This window comes from Heptranchias perlo, chromosome 19 (assembly GCF_035084215.1).
Source record: "Heptranchias perlo isolate sHepPer1 chromosome 19, sHepPer1.hap1, whole genome shotgun sequence".
NCBI lineage: Eukaryota > Metazoa > Chordata > Chondrichthyes > Hexanchiformes > Hexanchidae > Heptranchias > Heptranchias perlo.
The window spans coordinates 28,198,145-28,219,577 of record NC_090343.1 but is presented as its reverse complement, the minus strand read 5'-3'; the positions used below and the strand labels follow the sequence as shown (position 1 = coordinate 28,219,577).

Below are 21,433 nucleotides of genomic sequence, written 5' to 3'. Positions count from 1 at the left end.
TATTAGTTCTATTGTTCCTGCTGTTGTAGCTCCAAAGTTGCAGTATCCCAATGTATTGGCATTTATAGTTCAATATTGTCAAGGTTAGTAACATATGACAAATTATTCACAGTTAATTATAATTTTCACCGTTACAAATAGATTTATAAAAATACTATAAAGATGACTGCAGTCTTAATGCAGCATTTTATAGTCATATCACTCCCCCACCCCCTCTGAACAAACAACTGAATGTTCTTAATACAAAGCAAATAATTTAAGGGTGGAAAATTACATAAACAGAAAGAGATAAAGAATAATATAATATTACTCAATGGACTTTTTTGATTGCTTACCTTTCCCAACCAGCTCTAAAAATTAATAACTAATGATTACACATTGATTTTCAATAACTGTTAAATCTCTACGGATGGATTTTGCAATTAAGTTTTTCTTAATATTAAAACAGATATCTCTCCATCTAATCCCTTGTCAATTTTGTTAACTAATTTTCATCACTCCCCAAATCCAAAGCATCCTGAGAAAAATCAGGACTACTGCCTGTGGTTAAGGATGTGGAGATGCCGGTGATGGACTGGGGTGGACAAATGTAAGGAATCTTACAACACCAGGTTATAGTCCAACAAATTTATTTTAAAATCACAAGCTTTCGGAGATTATCTCCTTCGTCAGATGATTGAATGACGAAGGAGATAATCTCCGAAAGCTTGTGATTTTAAAATAAATTTGTTGGACTATAACCTGGTGTTGTAAGATTCCTTACATTTGTGGTTAAGGAGTAATAGAAGTGTTGTGGTCATTCTCTGTATTTAATGATAAGGCAAATTACTGGTCTGTTTGTTAAAATTGGGCCATCAGTGTCAATTAATCTGAGCATCTTCAGCTATCTGCTACAGTAATAATCTTCACCCAAATAATCAATATTTACCTATTAACTCAATAAGTTACAGTGGATTCCCATTAATGCTACTTTCAATTTGCAAGACAAAATGATAAGCATAGATAATAGTTTCACTCCAAAACTATGTTTTTTATCAAAAAAATATTCACCTTGAAGCATTTTGCAATCAAATTTCAGAGGCTGCTCCTGCAGTTTAATGGAAATTTTTATTATATTGATATATTAATAATGGGCTTCATGCTTGAGTCTGACCAATGTTCTCAAGAAAATGCATATGAATGACAATGTGCACCCACCTTATGTCTATCTTTCCAAACCTAAGACATGCACATACATATGGGTATGATCCTTATGTGCAGGAAAAGTGATAATCTAAAAAACTATTTTAACTGTAATTAAGTGACATACTTTATTTCCTTTTAGTGAATTTGAGGCATATCAGTAATAAGAGGAGCAGTTTAGACTTAAAAACTCTGCTTTTCCATAGAGTGGGTCAGGCAGATGAGAATCCCTACGTGGTCAGTTTTCGGTAAAATATTAAAATGCCTACGTGGCAAAGAAGCAGAATGCAAAATGGTTAGAAAGGGTTAATTAGTTAGTAACTGAGATTGGTACAGGTGGCCTGGCCTCCTGCTGGGCCATATGTTTGCGTAGTCAGCAGGTTTGCATGGTCTTATCAATGTAGAGTCTTTGATGTGATTCAAGGACTGGTCTGAATGTCTCCATGTTTATGGCAGATCAATATAGGTAACGAGCTTAGCCAAAGTTGAAAGACATTCCAGGTTGGGAAATAAGGAACAGAAGGAACAGGGAAGAACATTCCAGGTTGGAAGGTGAGGAAGTATCCCCTTTGATGTCTAACAGCAACATGGTCAGCACATGGACGATCTATGATTGGCCGGCAATAATATAACCTCGCATGGCAACCTATGCCCGGCTTATGATTGGTGTTGACCCTCGTTAAGTATGTTCCAACCCCTATTGATTTGTATAAAACGTGTGGATTTCTGTATGTTTCTTGTTCTTGCTTTGCCAGCATAGAGGGACTCTATCAGGAGTCCAAATCAATGCTGCAGACTAAGAACCCTGCTATTAAAGTTGTGATGAACTTTAAAATGTATTCGACTTCAGTTTTTACTGAACCAGACTGAGGGGAAAGAATCCGATCGTCACAGAGACCCTTGAATCTTTAAGGGAAAATTGGATAAATATTTGAAACAGAGAATCATAGAAATTTATGGCACAGAAGGAGACCATTTGGCCCATCGTGTCTGTGCCGGCTGAAAAAGAGCTATCCAGCTTAATCCCACTTTCCAGCCCTTGGTCCATAGCCTTGTAGGTTATGGCACTTCAAATGCACATCCAAGTACTTTTTAAATGCGATGTGGGTTCTGCCTCTACCACCTTTCAGGCAGTGAGTTCCAGACCCCCACCACCCTCTGGGTGAAAAAATTTTTCTTCAACTCCCCTCTAATCCTTCTACCAATTACTCTAAATCTATGCCCCCTGGTTATTGACATCTCTGCTAAAGGAAATAGGTCCTTCCTATCCACTCTATCTAGGCCCCTCATAATTTTATACACCTCAATTAAATCTCCCCTCAGCCTCCTCTGTTCCAAAGAAAACAACCCCAGCCTATCCAATCTTTCCTCAAAGCTAAAATTCTCTAGTCCTGACAACATCTTCGTATATCTCCTCTGCACCCTCTCTAGTGCAATCACATCTTTCCTGTAACGTGGTGACCAGAACTATACAAGGTACTCTAGCTGTGGCCTAACCAATGTTTTATACAGTTCTATTATAACCTCCCTGCTCTTACATTTTATGCCTCAGCTAATAAAGGAAAGTATCTCGTATGCCTTTTTAACCACCTTATCTATCTGTCCTGCTACCTTCATGGATCTGTGGACATGCACTCCAAGATCCCTCTGCTCCTCTACACTTTTCAGTATCCTATCATTTATTGTGTATTCCCTTGTCTTGTTTGCCCTCCCCAGATGCATTACATCACATTTCGCTGGATTGAATTCCATTTGCCACTTTTCTGCCCACCTGATCACTCTATTGACATCTTCGTGCAGTCTACAGCTTTCTTCCTCACTATCAACCACACGGCCAATTTTGGTATCATCTGCAAACTTCTTAATCATGCCCCCTACATTTAAGTCTAAATCATTGATATATACCACAAAAAGCAAGGGACCTAGTACTGAGCCCTGTGGAACCCCACAGGAAACAGCCTTCCAGTCACAAAAACACCCGTCGACCATTACCCTTTGCTTCCTGCCACCTGAGCCAATTTTGGATCCAACTTGCCACTTTCCCTTGGATCCCATGGGCTTTTACTTTTCTGACCAGTCTGCCATGTGGGACCTTGTCAAAAGCCTTGCTAAAATCCATGTAGGCTACATCAAACGCGCTACCCTCATCGACCCTCCTTGTTACCTCCTCAAAGAATTCAATCAAGTTAGTCAGCCACGACCTTCCCTTAACAAATCCATGCTGACTGTCCTTGATTAATCCGTGCCTTTCTAAATGATGATTAATACTGTCCCTCAGAATTTTTTCAATAATTTGCCCACCTCCGAGGCGAGGCTGACTGGCCCGTAATTACTCTGTCTATCCCTTTCTTCTTTTTTAAACAACGGTACAACATTAGCAGAGGTAGAAACAAGGCTATGAGAAAAAAGCAGAGCAGTGGGATTTGTTTTGGATTGCTCTAGCAAAAAGCTGCAACATACACGATGGACTGAATGGCTTCCTTCTGTGCTGTGAACTTCTATGGTTCTATAGGATCATGCTCTCTAGGAAGACATTTTGTTTAGACATATACTAGATTTGCATGGAACAAGATTCGATGTGCAGACCAGCCCAAATTAGAAACTTGATGGACATAATCATTTCACTCACACATCACCAGCTGACTACATCTTCTAACTAGACACCTCTTGGACCTCAGAAACACTGCCTGCAAAATTAAACCATCATTCAGATCTCAGAATTGCTGGGTGCTAAATTGGGCCGTGTAGCGCCCATTGTTTTGGTGCTACATGGCCTCTCTGACATCCAAGATGGTCACGTTTCCAGCATGACGTGCGCCGGACGCCATCTTGGTATAGGAGTTAGCGCATGCGCAAATACCGAACGCTGGAAGCATGTAAAGTAGGCAGAAAATGCATGCAATCAGTGTGCAACGCTGATTTAAAGTGATAGACACCATTTTGGACCTTAACGCTCACTCAACGCACAGTCTTAACCCTGACCATCCAAACGTGTTTTACAGTGCCTGAAGGACCCCCCTGCCACCAACACTATTTAAAGGGGTCGTGCAGGTGTTGCAGGTTAGTTGCTGGATTATTGCTTCTGGCTGCTGGTGGAGTAGGAAGTGTTTTTTGAAGCTCCCTATTCTTACTGAGAGTTCCTACACTACTTTTGAGAGTGCTTTGACAGGTACTGCCTTACGGGTCGGAAAGTTACAACTGTGGTTGAACAACATTCCTGCCAACCATGGGCGTTCTGCTTGGGCTTCCGCTGGGTCTTGAGCACGATTGGGAGCATGCAGCGAGGCCATGCATAGCAGGTCAAGCTCCGAGGAGATGGGGGACGAGGAGGCGCAGGGCACTGAGCAGGAGGCCCTACCCAATGAGGGCCTTCCGGGACCAATTCTCTTACCTCAACATGACCGAGGAGGATCCCATCTGACACCTGAGGTTCACCAAGGAAGCCATCACCGAGATCTGTCAACTGGTGCGGCCACAACTGCAGCCTTAGAGCAGGGCAAGGACAGCATTGCCTGTGACTGTGAAGGTCACCGTGGCATTGAATTTCTACGGCTCAGGAGCATTTCAGGCCTCTGCTGGCGACATGTGCAACATCTTGCTGTATGCAGTGCACTGCTGCTAGAGGGAGGTCACAGACACATTGTACCAGATGAGGTACAGGTTCATCACCTTCCCTCTCCACAGAGACAAATAGAACGAGCGAGCATGGGGGTTCACCCCCATTTCTGGCTTCCCCATGGTGCAGGGTGCCATTGACTGCACGCTTATTGCTCTGCATGCCCCGCACATCAACTCAGCCGTCTTTGTCAACCAAAAGGGCTTCCACTCCCTCAACGTGCAGCTGGTGTGCGACCACACACATCGAATCATGGAGGTCGATGCCCACTACCCTGGGAGAAGTCACGACACCTTCGTCATGCGGCAGTCCAAAGTGTCAGCTATCTTTCACCCAACTCGGCAAGTCAAAAGCTGGCTACTGGGCTATCCCCTCACGCCGTGGCCCATGACACCGGTCAGGAACCCACGCACACGTGAACAGCAGGCCTATAATGAGAGCCACGCTGCCACACGCAACATCGTGGAACACACCACAGGCCTCCTCAAACAACGCTTCAGCTGCCTGGACCGGTCTGGAGGAGCCCTGCAGTACTCCACTGAGTGGGTGGGCAGATTCGTGGTGGTATGCTGCATGCTGCGCAACCCTGCCATCATAAGAGACCAGCCTTTGCCACCAATGATTGGAGAAGACCCTGAGCCAGAGGTAGAGGAGGAAGAAGCTGAGGATGAAGAGGCAGAGGAGGAGGAGGAAGAAGAGGCTGAGGAGGAGGAGGAGGAGGTGTGAGGGGGTGGAGCTGTAAGAGGAAGTGGAAGATGACGCAAGGGTGCAACAGGAACCACACGCCTTGTCTGCAAGGGCTCTAAGTGCTCGCCTGATCTGTGCCCACTATCAATAATGTCAACTACATCTCCCAACTCACCAACAGTCCTACACTCCCCACCTTTCCGATCCCACAAGACAATCAAATCGCCCTCCATCTGATTACACATTGGCGTCCCTCTCAGCTCATTGCATAAATAAAAACCACCTCCAAATGCAAGATCGAAGTCTCATTTATTAATGAATAAATGAAATTAAGCAAACATAACAGAGCTATTCACCCTTGTGCATTCCCTTAGTGCCTGTTGTTCGTGTGCCTTTACCTATCCTAGTGCTCTTATAAGGTGCTTCCCCAGTGGCTGGAGCATGGGTGGTGGGAGGCTGCTGGCCTTCAATGGAGGAGCGTGCAGATGGCCTTGGAGAACAACCTGGAGCAGCTCTGGGCCGGGAGGGCCCGGCTTCAAACTGTACCATCACAGCATTGGCTGCAGCAGTCTGGCCTGGCTGGCCGATATGCAACAACAGGGGCACTGGCGGAGTGGCAGGGATGGGAGCAGGAAGGCTGTCGTCCTGAGAGAGGACAGCAGGTCCGACTGCCATGGCGCCACTGCCACTCTCCCGGGGCAGTGCCTCAGCAATCCTGGTGATTGGCTGGAGAACGGATTGCTGGAGTGCTGTGATGCCCTGGAAGCCCCGTTCCACAGTGGTCCCCAGACCCACGATAGCAGCAGCAGTCTGAGCTGCAAATGCAGCAATCAGATCTTGGATGGCAGATGTTTGCAATGGAAGCTGTGACATCAGTCATCAGACGCTGCATCATGGTGGGTTCCACAGGTGCGCTGATGGAGGTGACCACCCGTTCCATGTTGGAAAGGATGGGCTCCAAGCTCTGCGCAAAGCCCTGTGCCAAGTTGGAGCTGGACTCCTCCATGCCCCTTCTCCTTGTCCGCAGGCTTTCTGGCAGGTTTTCCAGTGCCCCAAGCATTTGTTGGTGTACGCCCATCAGTCGTCTTCTGTAGCCTGGCCCATCGAAGTGCTCAACTGACTCTTCTGCAGCAGAACTAGTGAGCGACCTCGCCCTCCATCAAGCTGGTACCTGTGGTATCCGTTCCCCCCGCCCCGGCTCCTGTGCACTTGTGCTCGGTGTCTCACCACATGCAGATTCCTCCCTAACCTAACCTCTAAAGGACGAGCAGTGTCAGTCTCTGAGCTGGTGGAAGCAAGTGTTAGATCGAGTGACAGTGTGGCTTCAGTGTCCTCCTCCTCTTCCTCCTCCTCAGACGGTGCCGCCACGTGTTCTTGGGTATCTGCAATGACAAAGAAACAGGTTGAGTTGAGTGGGGAGAGGAGCAAGTAAGACGTGTGTGCTGACAGCATCTGCAGCACGTGCGTCAGAAAAGATTACGTGAGGAGGGAGATGTGGAAAAGGAGAAGGAGCATTAGATATGCAGAGACCCCCTTCATCGGGACCTCCATGTTGTGACGGCTGCAGCGACAGTCCGCCCAATGATCCTAAGCACTTTCTCCTCTGCGGGGTGAGGACGTGTAAACGTGCCCGTCCACCCTCAGGTCCCTCCTGCTGCCAGCTGTTATGCGCCACCTTCTCCTGCAAGACAAAGGACAGTGTGTCAGTGAGTGTCCTGCAAGGTGTGTGGGTGATGTGCCTGCCGTGGTCAAATAGCTGCCAGTTTGTGTGACTTGTGAGTGGTGGTTGTGTGGCCTGCAAGTGTGGTACTATGTGCGGGTGAGATGCAGCATGCCAAGTGCAGCATTGTCTATGGATGGGCAGTGTTTGTTGGTGGGTCTGTGACGGGGAGTGTGATGCGTGGAGCAGTGGTGTAGTTGGTAGGATGTGCCACTTGACACTTGCATTCACTCACCTTGACCACTCGTGTCAAATCATTGAACTTCTTTCGGCACTGCACCCACATGCATGGTGCAATGCTCCTGGCGTTCACTGCCTGCGCCACAGCCTGCCAATGTCTGCGGAGCTGCAGTCTGGAGGGTCTCCAGCCACCATGCGGGTACATGTTGGCCCTCCTTTCGTCCACGCCTTCCACCAGGGCCTCCAGAGCATCATCAGAGAAGCGTGGAGCCCTCTCTCGTGCCGGTCCTGCTATACTCGTGGCCATCTTTCCCTCTTCCAAGTAAGCTGTGTACCTGCCATTTGAAATGTGCACCTGCACCTTTAAGAGGTGCAGGCTGCTGATAATGTGCGCTGTGCACGTCCCTTTTCCAACTTCCTCATTCTCCGTGCAGCCTCTCAGCAGCGCGGTTTGCGCTGGCTGCACGGGGATATCATGATAATTAGCGAAGTTCACGTGCTGCCTGCGTAGGGTCCATCGGGCGCGGCTACCCCACCCAAAAACGACCCTTATCGAATTTTTCCTCCTCTTGTTACCACCTAATATTTAGATTCCGGGATCACCACATCGTCCACTTAGCTTATCACTGGCTATTTCTTCCCACTCTACCAACTGAGTCCCAGTAGCCCCTGCCCAGGAGCACAACGGTAGATCTTTGAACCCTAACGTATCCCCCATGCTGAAGCTGACCAGACTCCCAGCTCCCTCATTCTATCTGTGCAGCAACATGATTTACACAGTAGCCACAATGAGTGATCCTAATCTAGTCACCTTGGGAAGAGGGGAACAGGAATCGTGTACTGTATTAACAGATGTATTGATAAAATCACTTTAATTCTAACAATGAGTATCTACATATTGTATAAATAGACTGCATATTGGACTAAATTCTATTTTTTACCTTGTGGAGCCATTCATAGGACTGAAGTTGATTTAGATTCAGTGTCAGTGAAAGAATGATTTGAGTTAAGGTACACTGTGTCAATGTCACTCACTCAGCATGGGACTAGTTGGCGGTAATAGTGATTAAATCCCATTTTTCACTACATGTTGGCTGGATTCCCTCTGGAATTGGTTCACTTAAATAGGAAAACTAGGTTGAAATTGATATTCCCATTTTACAATAAATGCTGCCTGATTTCTGTTCACAGATTATGTCGCGACACTACTATACATGTGGCACAGCTGAATTCCACACTGCACATTCATTGTATATTCTACTTTGATACACTGGATCCTCGGGAGAGCTTGGGGATGGCTGCCTGGGCTCACTGATCTGCTTTTGCAAGCTTTCAAATGGGCAACATCAATAATAATGATGCTTCAAAGGCGGCTGCTTTAGAACTTGGATTTCTTCAAAAAGGACACACCAATCACAGTGTCACTGGTTAAATGAAAACAACTGGTATTAAAACAGATCACATCAATACAGAGCAACTCTCAGTATCACACAAGAGTAGGAAGTATGTCCCAATATGGTAATTCACAATTGCAAATCTTCACAACTTCATGGCATTTTCCTACTAAATAGAAGAGTTTTTAATTTATAAATTAGTTTGGTCCTGAAATTATTCCATGGCAAATCAGTGGTTAACACAATCATATGAAATTCCTATCTCCATTATTTTACCAGAAGCATAATCTATTTATTCTAAACAGGTTCATGTCTTCATAAAAATATCAGAGAGAAATTTCAGATAAATTTATTAAACATTCATCCATTAGCATCCCACAATGTAATTTCAGACTGTTTTGGATTTTTGGAACCAATTGTGTGTTATTATTAGGCATTTGCTCGCATTATCACAAAATCACACTGGCTTGGCAGATTCTATATTTGGTATAATAGGCAGCCAGTTAATAAAGAGCAACAGTCTGGCCAGGAGTGTCTTGTTACTAAGTCTCATACACACTATAAAGAAAAACTAGAACCCATTTTAAAACTGCAAATGCTTTTATATGCGCAAGAAGGTATATATTTGGAAATAATAAATAAAATGCTTACTCTAATTCAACCATTCAACAATCTTGAAAGTTCTGCAATTTATTTTCAATTTGTGTAATGTAAAAGCCTCTATGTGTTAGCTGGAACAGCTGGACATGCCATTAACTTCCCGGTGTTAATTCACTCACAGTAGGTAATGAAAGTGGTGCTGTATCTCTTTCCATGCAATCTATTAACTGTCTTTCCCTTCTGCATGCATCTATCCTACAGTTCATTTTAGCGATTCTGGACTATTTGAAGTCACATTTTGATCACTGTAAAAAGATGTTTGCTCCAACTGCACACGACGAAAACTCTTATCCTGCATAATAACGAAATTCAAAATATATTTTTAAATGAGTAGTACTGCTGGTTATTAAACAGAACATTAATACATAAACCAGGAATGGAAATTGATTAAGGAATCATCCAAAAAAATAGTTTTGTTTTCCTTCTTAGAATTTCAATGAATATAATAATTATAACTTATAATTTGGTGACAAATTAAGAGTAAAAATTGGCGAAATAATTTATTGTTATCTTTCTTACACCTATTATCAAATAAAATGATTGAAATTCGAGACGATATTGAGCATTTTTTTCATGACCTTTGCAAAAATCCAACCATTGTCGAACCAGGATAACCTGTAATAATATGCATAAAGCGCGGTTTTATACATACATTTTATGCTGGCATCACGTAACCTTGCAAGGTTTACAAAGAATTTACTTTACGGCCCTATAGCAGCAAATTGCTAATTTTATTTCTTTACACAAAGTCCAAAACAAAGCAGTGTAAGTTAAATAATAACATTTTTTTTTATTTGTTCATGGGATGTGGGCGTCGCTGGCGAGGCCAGCATTTATTGCCCATCCCTAATTGTGGTGGTGAGCCACCTTCTTGAACCGCTGCAGTCCCGTGTGGTGAAGGTTCTCGCACAGTGCTGTTAGGAAGGGAGTTCCAGGATTTTGACCCAGCGACGAGGAAGGAACGGCGATATATTTCCAAGTTGGGATGATGTGTGACTTGGAGGGGAACGTGCAGGTAGTGTTGTTCCCATGTGCCTGCTGCTTTTGTCCTTCTAGGTGGTAGAGGTCGCGGGTTTGGGAGGTGCTGTTGAAGAAGCCTTGGCGAGTTGCTGCAGTGCATCCTGTGGATGATACACACTGCAACCACTGTGCGCCGGTGGTGAAGGGAGTGAATGTTTGGGGTGGTGGATGGGGTGCCATTCAAGCGGGCTGCTTTGTCCTGGATGGTGTCGAGCTTCTTGAGTGTTGTTGGAGCTGCATTCATCCAGGAAAGTGAAGAGTATTCCATCACACTCTTGACTTGTGCCTTGTAGATGGTGGAAAGGCTCTGGGGAGTCAAGAGGTGAGTCACTCGCTGCAGAATACCCAGCCTCTGACCTGCTCTTGTAGCCACAGTATTTATATGACTTATATGACACGGTTACATTGTCTGTGGAGGTAGTGAGCATGATGGGCTAAGTGGTCTTTTCTCATTCCATTCATTCTATGTTCTTTTAAGATTTCTAAGCTACTAGGGTGCCAAAATGCCAATGTAGGCCATGGTGCTGGAACAAAGCAGCACATATGGTATTGATAAATCATTGAACTGGTCGATCAATTACTTTTATTATCTTTTGCATTTATTTGTCTAATTACCACAACAATTAAAGGATTGCAGTCATTTATAAATTTTCTTTTTTAAACGGAACATCTTTGCAACTTTCTTTTGGTGACTGCAGAACCGTAATATTTTAATCTTATTATGTCCATTACAAAAACTCCATTGTAACAGTTAGAAAGTGTATGAAACGAATAACGAGTCCATACGATTCAATGATTTAAACCTAGGGTCATCAAAGGACGTCTTACTGCCCAAATTAATCCAGTTTCATTCCATACTCCATTGAAACACAAGATGTTGATTGTTTTAGATGAACCCAGCATCATTGCTATTTTTGTAGTAATGTAAACAAGATAGTAAATAAGCCAGTATCTCCCTGCAAAAAAAACACATCTTGGAATATATACATACCACTCTAAATTTTCTGAAAATGCTATCGCTGCAATCTGTGTGACCTTCTAACTGTATGTGCAGATCACTTTCCTGTATTTTTTTGTATCTTCTATATCATATATCCATTATGATGTTGCAATTTAGATGTGACTGTGCACGTGGAAAGGTGATTTGTCATTAAGGCCTCGATATTAACCCCCCCAAGTCGCATGGGAGGGGATCGGGGGGGGGGGGGTGGGGGGAGGTTAAAGACTTAAACATGGGAACGCAACCCCAACACACCACGCACTCGCCAACCGCCTTTTTTATATGGATATCGTGGTGTCCAAGTGTCCCGCCATGGAGAGACGGGACACTTCATTAACATATGCAATTGGGAACCTGATTTAAAATTCACTGCTGCTGCGTGGGTTTCCTAGGGGTCGGGAAACCCAGCAGTGAAAGGGAGATGGGAGTTGCAGACTTCACAAGGTAAGTACCTTTTCCAGCACTCCTTGTGGGCCAGGAAGAGCAGGAGTGCTCCCCTGAGACCCTCAAGAAAGCCTAGGATCTCTCCTCTGCTGGTTGTGGCCTCTCTCTCCCCCTCCCATGATCGCCGATCTCCAGCCCTGATGGCTTCCATGTGCCTGCAGTCCCGATGTACGATCTCTTCCCCATGCCACAATGGCCGATCTCTTCCCCCCCCGCAACCCGAGGTGGGCGACGCCCCCCCCAAGCTGAGATGGCTGACCACACCCCCCACAAGCCACAATTTCTGACCTTAACCCCTCCTGACTGCCAGAGACTCTCCCCAAGGGTCACTGGCTGCAGCCCCCGCTGCTGGTTTTCCCTCCCGGCCACTGGCCAGGCTGTCAATTTGGCAAGCTGCAGGGCGAGAAACTGATCAAAAAAATGATAATGAGGTCCTGCCGTTAAGTTCAGCAGGACCTCCCGTCCCCGGCCTTGTCGGGTTCATCAGCTGTTTTTGGCATGCCCCGCACCGCCCCGCCTCCCCATAAGTAACGGGTTCATCACAAACCACCTCCTCAAATCCTAATGCAATGGCAGCCACTGTTCACTGATGGACTCATCAAAGAGGAACTTGTACATCTTGTACACAAAAAGGGATGGCCTATCCACAGATTAGATCATCTGGGGAAAGGTTTCTCAATAGTTTTGGGCTGTTATGTCGATGAGTGGCACGAGTCCCAAACTAATTATGGAACTATACATAAATCTAATTTTCCCTTGAGCATTTGACGTTCTATACTGTATATCCCCATGTCATCTGTCTCATGTATTATATTACATCACAATACTTGTAATGTGTACTCAGTGACATTACCGCACCGGTGCTTTGCAGACAGCTTTGAATACTACTAAATTAACAGCAATAAATGATCGCCATCATTGTATATATTAGTAAAATGAATAATAGGTAAAAGTAGTTAAAGGAAAATAAAATAATCTGAGAATCCGGATGTCATCTGAACTCTTCAACACTCTATTCAATTCCTAACCATCTCATCCTTAAATCATCCTGCTGAACTTAACGGCAGGACCTCATTATTATTGTTTTGAAAATTTTTCCAGGAGTTAACACTTATTATTTTTTACAAAACAACTTTTACGGGAACCTCCCAAATTAGTATGTTACACTCTTTGCTGGTACTACCTATTCAAAATCCAGGGTACACAAAGTGATTCTTTATTTAGATCTAATGGATGTGAAGAGAATCCAAATGATTGTGTGTCACTTGAAATGTTAAATGTCTTTAGCTCATGTTAGATCAGAATCACATAATAGTATTTTTGGTTCGATCCCTATTGTTCAGTTCAATCATATTTTATGCCCTTATTATTTTAGGATTATTGTGCTCAATTTGCATCTGTAGCTGTGAACATCCTGCAAGGAGGCAGTTGAGTCCACTGCTATATCTCCAGTGAGAACCATCCAAGTGAGTAATTCAATGCTGGATTAGCACTCCATTTAATCCAGTATAACAGCTGCAGCCAGTACAGTGCCACAGAAATGACTGCATCCCTATTCATATACCAGTACAAATCATCCTCCTTCAGCCTGATAGATATGTGGTACTCACATGCCCGTGCATACATTATGGACCTCCGCGTTATAGATGAAACGGGAACCTAAACTGACTATGCTACTGACCAGCATGATTAGGTGGTTAATATGTTTCACTCTTCTTAGTAACCTGGGTTTAACAAACCATTAGGTAGGATGCACGGAGAAAATGCACCAAACAATGAGAAACTCTTGGGGCTCGATTTTTGGACGTCCGAGCAGATGCGTTTGTGGCGGGGGGGGCTCCGTAAATTGGGGATCCCCAGGGCGGGTCCAGAGCCCGGCTCCAACCCACCCACTTCCGGGTTCCCCAGTGACACGCTTAGATGTGCGCGCAGCCCCCGCATGCGGGACTCCCGCCAGCTTTGATCCCACTTAAATCAATTAATTGGATACTTCAGGTTGTTAGCAGACCTGATTTGTAGGATATTTTAGGAGGGGTGGGATTTTCATCCAAACTGATCGTGTTTCCCGTACTGGGGGAAACACTCCCAGTTGAAATGGACGTGTTGCAGCCACCAGCCTGTGGCGACTGCAAAGGTCCATTTGACAGGTGGGTGTTGAGACCCTCACTCATTGCAGAAGGCTACTCTGTCACATTGGACAAAGTTTGGCCTGCACCACCCTCCTTCTAACACTAAAATTCACCAACTTGCAACCTCAACCCCGGTGTGTAGACACATTTACCTACCTTGCAGACCCCCTCAAACGTACATCTTCCGGACGGGGGTCGCCGTAGCTGCAGTCATGACCTCCTCGGAGGGCGAACAGCATCACCAGCCTCACCGGCCACGCCGTCCACCTCTGACACGTGGAGCTCCAAAACACAGTGCTGTGACACATCCACCTGCGCAGCAGGGGGGAGGGCAATCGCAGAGAGAGATGCGTCGCAGAAGGCACTACCCTCGCCACAAGGTCTACAGACCGATGCTCAGCTTCCTGGACCTCTCTGAGCAACAGTGCACACGTAGGCTCAGAGTCACTCGACATGCAGTCGTGGACATCTGCAGCCTCCTTCATGCTGAGCTGCACCCGGCTGGCCCGAGCACCATCTTCTTACCTGTCGCTGTCAAAGTCACCACTGCCCTCAACAACTTCTCCTCCGCATCCTTCCAGTGTGCCACCGGGGACATCGCCGGCGTCTCTCAGCCGTCTGCACAAAAGAGCCCTACAAATATACCTACACCCACTCTGCATTGACACAATGGGTGGCATCAGTTGTGGGTCTTCATGCTGATCCTCAGGAAAGGACACTATTGCACAAACCAGACAAGATGTCCACAGACGTGGCAGTAGTGGTGACAATATAATATGTAATGTGAGTTGATCAGAAACCAAATATAAGTAAAAACCATGACAAACCCTCAAACACCCTTGTGCATCCCCTTCATGCTCACAACACGTTTGCCTTACGCTTCCTACTACACATACGTTATGCATGCCCTGTGGCTGCAGCACAGGTAGTGGCAAGTTGGGTGAGGCTGACCGTGAAAGAGATGCATGAGAGGGTGAGTATGAGATAGAGCCATGAGATTGTATGAGGATTGAGTGGTAGTGGTGGGATGAGTACTGGCGAGGTGAGTAAGTGCAGGTAAGATGAGGATGAGCTTTGTGTGGGTGTGAGGAGTGATGTGATAGAGTAGTGTTGGCAGTGCAGAAGGAGATGTGGGGTGGAGGCGGTGATGTGGCAGACGGAGAGTAGGGGAATGAGTAAGTGTAGTCACTTCGGCTGACCTACTTAGGTCATTGAAGTGCCTCCTGCACTGTATGCAGGTGCGTGATATGTTGGTGGTGCTGGTGACCTCCTCTGCCACCTCGAGCTAGGCCTTCGTGGTGGCAGAGGCAGGCCACTTCCTCCCGTCTGCCGGGGAGAAGATCTCTGTCCACCCCCTCCTCCTCACCCCATCCAGCAGGACCTGGAGTGAGGCATCATTAAACCTGGGAGCAGCCTTCCCCCTGGGCTGCTCCATGCTGTAATTTTGGCTCCTTTCTGCAGCATCAGTCAGTGGAAGACTGCCCCTTTAAATAGGGCTCCTCCAGCTGACAGCCTATGATGCGAATGCGCAGTCCGCCCGCTGCGCAGCTTTCCAGTGCAAAACCCGGAAGCCAAGGTAAGTGCCTTCAATTAGGCTGCGATCACATGCGGTGCACCCCGAATTCACTGGGCGCGCTATCGACCCCCCGCTGCCAACGCGCCTCCCTCCTAATATCGAGCCTTTGGTGTAGTTCCTGCTTGAAGTAATGGCAGACATATATAAATACTGTATTTGGGAACACTGACACCCCCTTCCCACCTATGCTAGATAAAAAACACAATATATGATGAGAGTCGTCATAGAGAAGATATTTTATATCATTTCCTTCTACAGGAGGGAATCATATAGATTGCATGTTACATGAGAAACTGTGATATAATGGAGAAGTTAATTGTGAGGATGAAGTAGAGATTAAAATGTCAGAAAAAACAAAAACATCCCCCTCATAACATGTCTCTCACCGTGATGAAGGGGGATTATTAGCAGCCTGCCTAATCAATAACCTAACCACTAAGAATCATGGCCTCTTTAGCAAATTACACACTTTTGGATTGCACATGCCTATAAATCATTATAGCATCTGCCCATCTGTGTGCACTTCTGTGCACTAATTGTCGTTTTTTCTTTGTGTACATTAGGTGGCATGACAGCAAGGCACTGCCAGAAACAAAGCAACAATAACATATATCTTACTAATTTGAATCTGATAATGGTTGGGAGTACAGAAAGACAGAAAAATTGCTGCCGGGTACTAGATTTCTTTCTTCCATGCTTGATGCAGTTTGATTTAGCACTTGAAGTATTTTTAAGCGAGCAAATTTAAAGAGCAATTAAAAAAATGATTCCAATTCAACAGGACACGGTAGGCTTATACACACAATGTAGATAGTGGCATCACCCAGCAGTCAAATTTCAACAGCAGAAAGCCGCTTTGAACTGAAATATATTGGGTTGCATTAAGTGCTTTTGCATTAGGGAGAGATATATTGTGACCTCATTGTAATATTTCAACAAGGACTGTAGTCACTGTTTCTAAAATTCATGCCAAGAAAATGCATTATGTGACTACAAGTAGCTTTTACAACAGCAGTGAAACAAGAAACATAATCGTGTTTTCTGGATGCATAATAGGAATCTATATTATGATGCTTTATGCCCAGCAACAAACCTAACAAGATTATAACACATTGAACAAAAAGCAAAATACTGCAGATACTGGCAATCTGAAACAAAAACAGAAAATGCTGGAAACACCAAGCAGATCAGGCAGTATTTGTGGAGAGAATAGACAAGCTACAGTTTCAGGTGTGGACTGCATTGCATTGAATTTGGCTTTCCAATGCAAATCTGCAGAGCAAAGAATAATATAGAACTTTGAGGCCATTAACATCATTTGCTTATCACAAATAAAACAAAAGCGCAAGAATATAATCACATTTTGGAATTCTGATTACATAAATGTTGAAGGCAAAGCTTGAGTGAATTATTGTCATCTGAAGCCAATGAGGAGATTGTTTTCATTGTAGCCATTCCTATAGAATCTTAGAGATTATAGCACAGAAGGCCATTTAGCCCATTGCCTGTGCAAGATCAATGTACGTACTACTTTTATAACAGAATATTCCTATGTTATTTGTTATGCCATCACTGAAGCATTGCATTTGTGATATTACTGCAATATTACAAGAATTTAATTTGCAATGGATTATTGGGAATTAACACTGCTTTGTATTATACATATTTAGTTCAAAAATACTAGAATTGAGAAATGTTTCCTGCATTTCTCCAAATATATTTGAGTAAATACTGTCACTGGAAATTTACAGAAAATCATTTTTGTAGATCTGATATGAAAACAATTGGTGCATTTTTGAAAGTTGAAAGGGTTCAACAAGTGAGGGGCAAGCCCATGGGGCCTTGATGAATCCAAATTTAAATTTTCCTCTGATGCGCTGTCTGTCATATGAATGAAAGTGAACATCTGGACTTAAGTAGTAAATTTAGATTAATCAGATCTCTCATATAGGGGAGCATGATGCATTGAAAATCTTCAGTATGATCAGTAACAACGTATATCAGACCTTGTATAAGGTCACACAAAGCTAGCAGTAATGGATTAAATCAAATTCTTCATAAAGCTATATTGTGATCTGAAATTATAATTCCAATAAACATTTTTTAAAAAATCATTCATTGTGTGCAGATTGAATTTCATATAACATTGTATTTGTATTAAGTTGAAGCTAATTGCAAACTGCACTCAGTTAATATAAATGTCCTTGTGTGCTGTGGTCCTTTGAGATATCAAATGCAATACGCTTTAAACACCATTACAGGAGACAACTGATACATCATCACCCAAAGACTGGTAATTCATTGGTTTGTGATGGAAGGCTCAAACATCTGCTAAAAAGGCAATTACACTTTCTGGCATATGGAAAGGTTTTATTGTAACATTGCTGCCAACACACATGAAAGGATCAGACTTTAACAATGCACAAAGATTTCAGGCTGTTAGATTTGTGGAGTTTAATGCTTGTCAAATGGATTAAGTTTTGTCATGTACTTATGTACCAAATCAATATTTCTTGATTGAAATGCAAATATGCATTTGATAGAATAAGCATACATAAAAAGGGAAAATGAAGTAAAGAAATCAAATTAAAATGATGGCAGAAGCTCTGTTATTTATGAGTTTTTAGGAAATTATTTTAATATAAAACAAATAACCTAGGCAAATATTCACATTAGCCCTCTGGGTACTGAATGCCCTTCATAGCCTTCTCAATATGTATTTTTTTCCTGTTGCTTAGCATCTAAAAATGATTTTTTAAAGATCTGCGCTGCTGAATATTGTCAAGTAAAAATTGTAAGAAGGTAACAAATTCTGCATGTGCCTTATTGAACCTAATGGTGATTCTCATTTTCAATAAAATGAAAGCATTTAAGAAAAATACTGCAAAATAGTCCTGGATAGCCATGTTTTCTTCCATTTACAGTGACAAGCCTCAAACCATGCAGTACAGTAACAGTATCTTATGAGTACTTCAATATAAAAATAAAGTAATAATTGGAACATATCTTTCTAAGATAGAATTTTATAAACAGGGAAAATTACTGGCTACATTCACCAATGTTATTTCAAAAATCTAAGTGGGAAATCCACTACTGTGCAAAAGAATAAACAGATAAATTATGGTTCTTTGTTTAAAATATAAAACAGTCATTAAACCTCCAGGCATTTTATTAAAGGACCCCCCTCTTGTCTTGCACCACAGACTGCAGTACAAGTGATTTGACACTCACAGACACTGCCTCAGCTTGGTGCAGGTTTCAGCTGTGACGACACGGCCTGCAAATCTAGCCAGACACTGCAGATACCGCAAACCTTCTTTGTCATTAATGACAGCAAACTAACCGTTCCTATATAATAAATAGTCTTTACATTTTAATTTCTTCCCAATACCTTGTAAGTTTATGCCACATCAAACAAGTGTGTTGACTTCCATATCACTAACCCAAATCAAAGAAATGCTCCACACAAATGTCTCTAAGCCTGTTATTATTTTAATGTATCTAGAATTCTAAACAAATAGAAGATCCATGCTTTGCCTAAAATTAATCAAATTAATAAAGTAACTAAAAGTCACTATCCATTTCCTTTATTAATTTATTATCATCAAATTTTAAAGATAAATGTTCCATTTTAAGCATTGTAGCATTTTTATTTGTTTATTTAGCATCCCTTCTATCTACACAGTAGGTAACATACATATTCTTCACCTCAACAAATTGCTTGCATTTACCATATTTCCATTAATTTTGTTCACACAAAATTTAGGTCTACCAAGAAATAATTAGTAAGCAATTTTGTCCATAATTTATTGTTCTGTGTTTAAAAAGAGAAAAACTTTTACAAATAAAATATCATTTGGCCTTCATTTTGGCTGTGTGTTTTGTGAAGCAAACTATATAGTTTTCAAGGACTTAGCTCACTAACCAAAAGCCCAACAATGTAAAATCACTACATGCATTCTGGTGCACGATACTTGATTTATGCTAAATATTTTGTAGTTTTGCAAACTGTGCACACATTATACACCTGAGAATTTGCTTTGAGATTTTGCAGTCAGGTGCCAGGTTCTATGAAGAGATCTCCATTACGCAACATGGTTTTCTTTATAGTTTACTAATCAATAATGTCACTGAGTAGCTATTCTGCTAGAGTGCCCCCTGTATCATTCATGATGTTGTTGGACTTGTTGCTACTTACCCAGCATGCCATCCAAATCTAATATTTTTAACAAAAAACCCCTCTAAACAAAAGTTTGTCTGGTGTTCCTGGAAACCTAAGTAGATCCTTGCTGCAATAATAGGCCTACTTCAACCACAGATTATTAACCTGTACTTATTTATATTGCACTGGGGCTAGACTTCATTCTAGAAGAATTAAGGCTTGCCCACCCCCTAGCAACACTGCAAAAACACCATTGTTTCAGTTTTCCTCAACAGACAGTCTGCTTTCTTCATAAGGTATTTGTTATTTGTGCATAAAGAAACATCCCAAGAAGCCCCAGCACTACAGATTAATTCTCTTATGTCCAGCAGTTCCCATTAGCTATTAATTCTCTATAACATAGATCAATAAAGTAGGTTAAATGATTCTGGGACTTTGCTGCTATGGGTAAATGGTCTCAGCAAAACAAATAGCAAATAGTTCCTTATAAAACGATCTTTGCACATTCAAAGCTTCCTTATTTAAATAGAAGTTGAAATTTCTCATGTCTGAAGGGAATATACAGAAATCCAACAAGAGACTTGGCAGAGTGGCAGATTTCAATTCAGATATCATTTCCTGGTAAATATTGGCTTGAAAAATCAAGAGCTCCTGATTATAGTTTTTCTCATTTAAACATTTTACTGACCTAGTTTCAGTCATATTCCATGGCCTATTTCCATTGCAAATTGCTGACTATGCAGATTTCTATCTGCCACTGTGCTTGCTGTCAATGTTATTTCTGATCAATGTATTCAAAAGGAAATTTCTTCCCATGCAATGCCTCAGGCTGTATAGACACATAGTACCTTTACAATTTATAGTCCATCCAGGAAAGAAATATGGCTGCTGGGTGGAACCTTCTGCATTAAGTCACATTTGCCTCACACTGCTTGTAGAATGCTGAAAAAATTGCTGATGATTTCCCTTCTGCTTTCCATTGATTTAAACAATACTGTTCTGCTTTATTAGCAATCACATATACTTCCGTGTACATTATAATTTTATATTACAACATGTACTTTCTCTTAAATAAAAATACAGGGTTTTTAAATAATCATTTAAATCGATCAACAGAACTAACATTCAGTATATGTATCTCACACTGCATTCAGATCTATCCTTGACAAATTAAATGCTGACAGACAGAAATTGCATCAACACTGCATTTTGCTCTACACAAAAATAAAATAATAAACAAAATCTTTAAAAAGCAATATATATATTTTTAAAATTGCCTTTACGTACCGGCTACAGTGCTGGACATGGTGGCGTAGGATGTAGAGGCTCAAGTAGTAGGAATGAGATGGGTCTGTGCTGCAGTGGTGTGGAGACAGATGTCTGAATAAGGCACTGACTCAGTGGTGTGCAATCTGCAGAAGGGGAAGAGGAGAGGTAACCTGTTAGAAACAGTAAATCTGAGTGGCTATGATGGTCTTTTGATGTCACTGCTGTACTGCCTCTTTTTCTGCACAATGAATATTAATTTGCTAATGATCCAAAAACGCCCAGTCTTTAAATTTATTTTTTTAAATGTTTGAATTAGATAGTAAACCTCAGAACTCCCCTACCAATTGAACATTCCAAGTCATAGCTTTTTCAGCCTGTTTGACGTTACACATTA

The 21,433-nt window shown here is 42.7% G+C and overlaps 1 protein-coding gene across 1 annotated transcript in view; it reads right to left on the bottom strand.

Annotated features, from left to right (window-relative positions):
- Nucleotides 1-21,145, bottom strand: part of LOC137335464 (stathmin-3-like) — a 53,205-nt gene extending 32,060 nt beyond the window's left edge. The window contains exon 1 of the mRNA XM_068000815.1: nt 21,058-21,145. Coding sequence (XP_067856916.1) covers nt 21,058-21,076 — 19 coding nt within the window. The 5' untranslated portion in view covers nt 21,077-21,145. The remainder of the gene's footprint in view (nt 1-21,057) is intronic.
- Between the last annotated feature and the right edge of the window lie 288 nt (nt 21,146-21,433).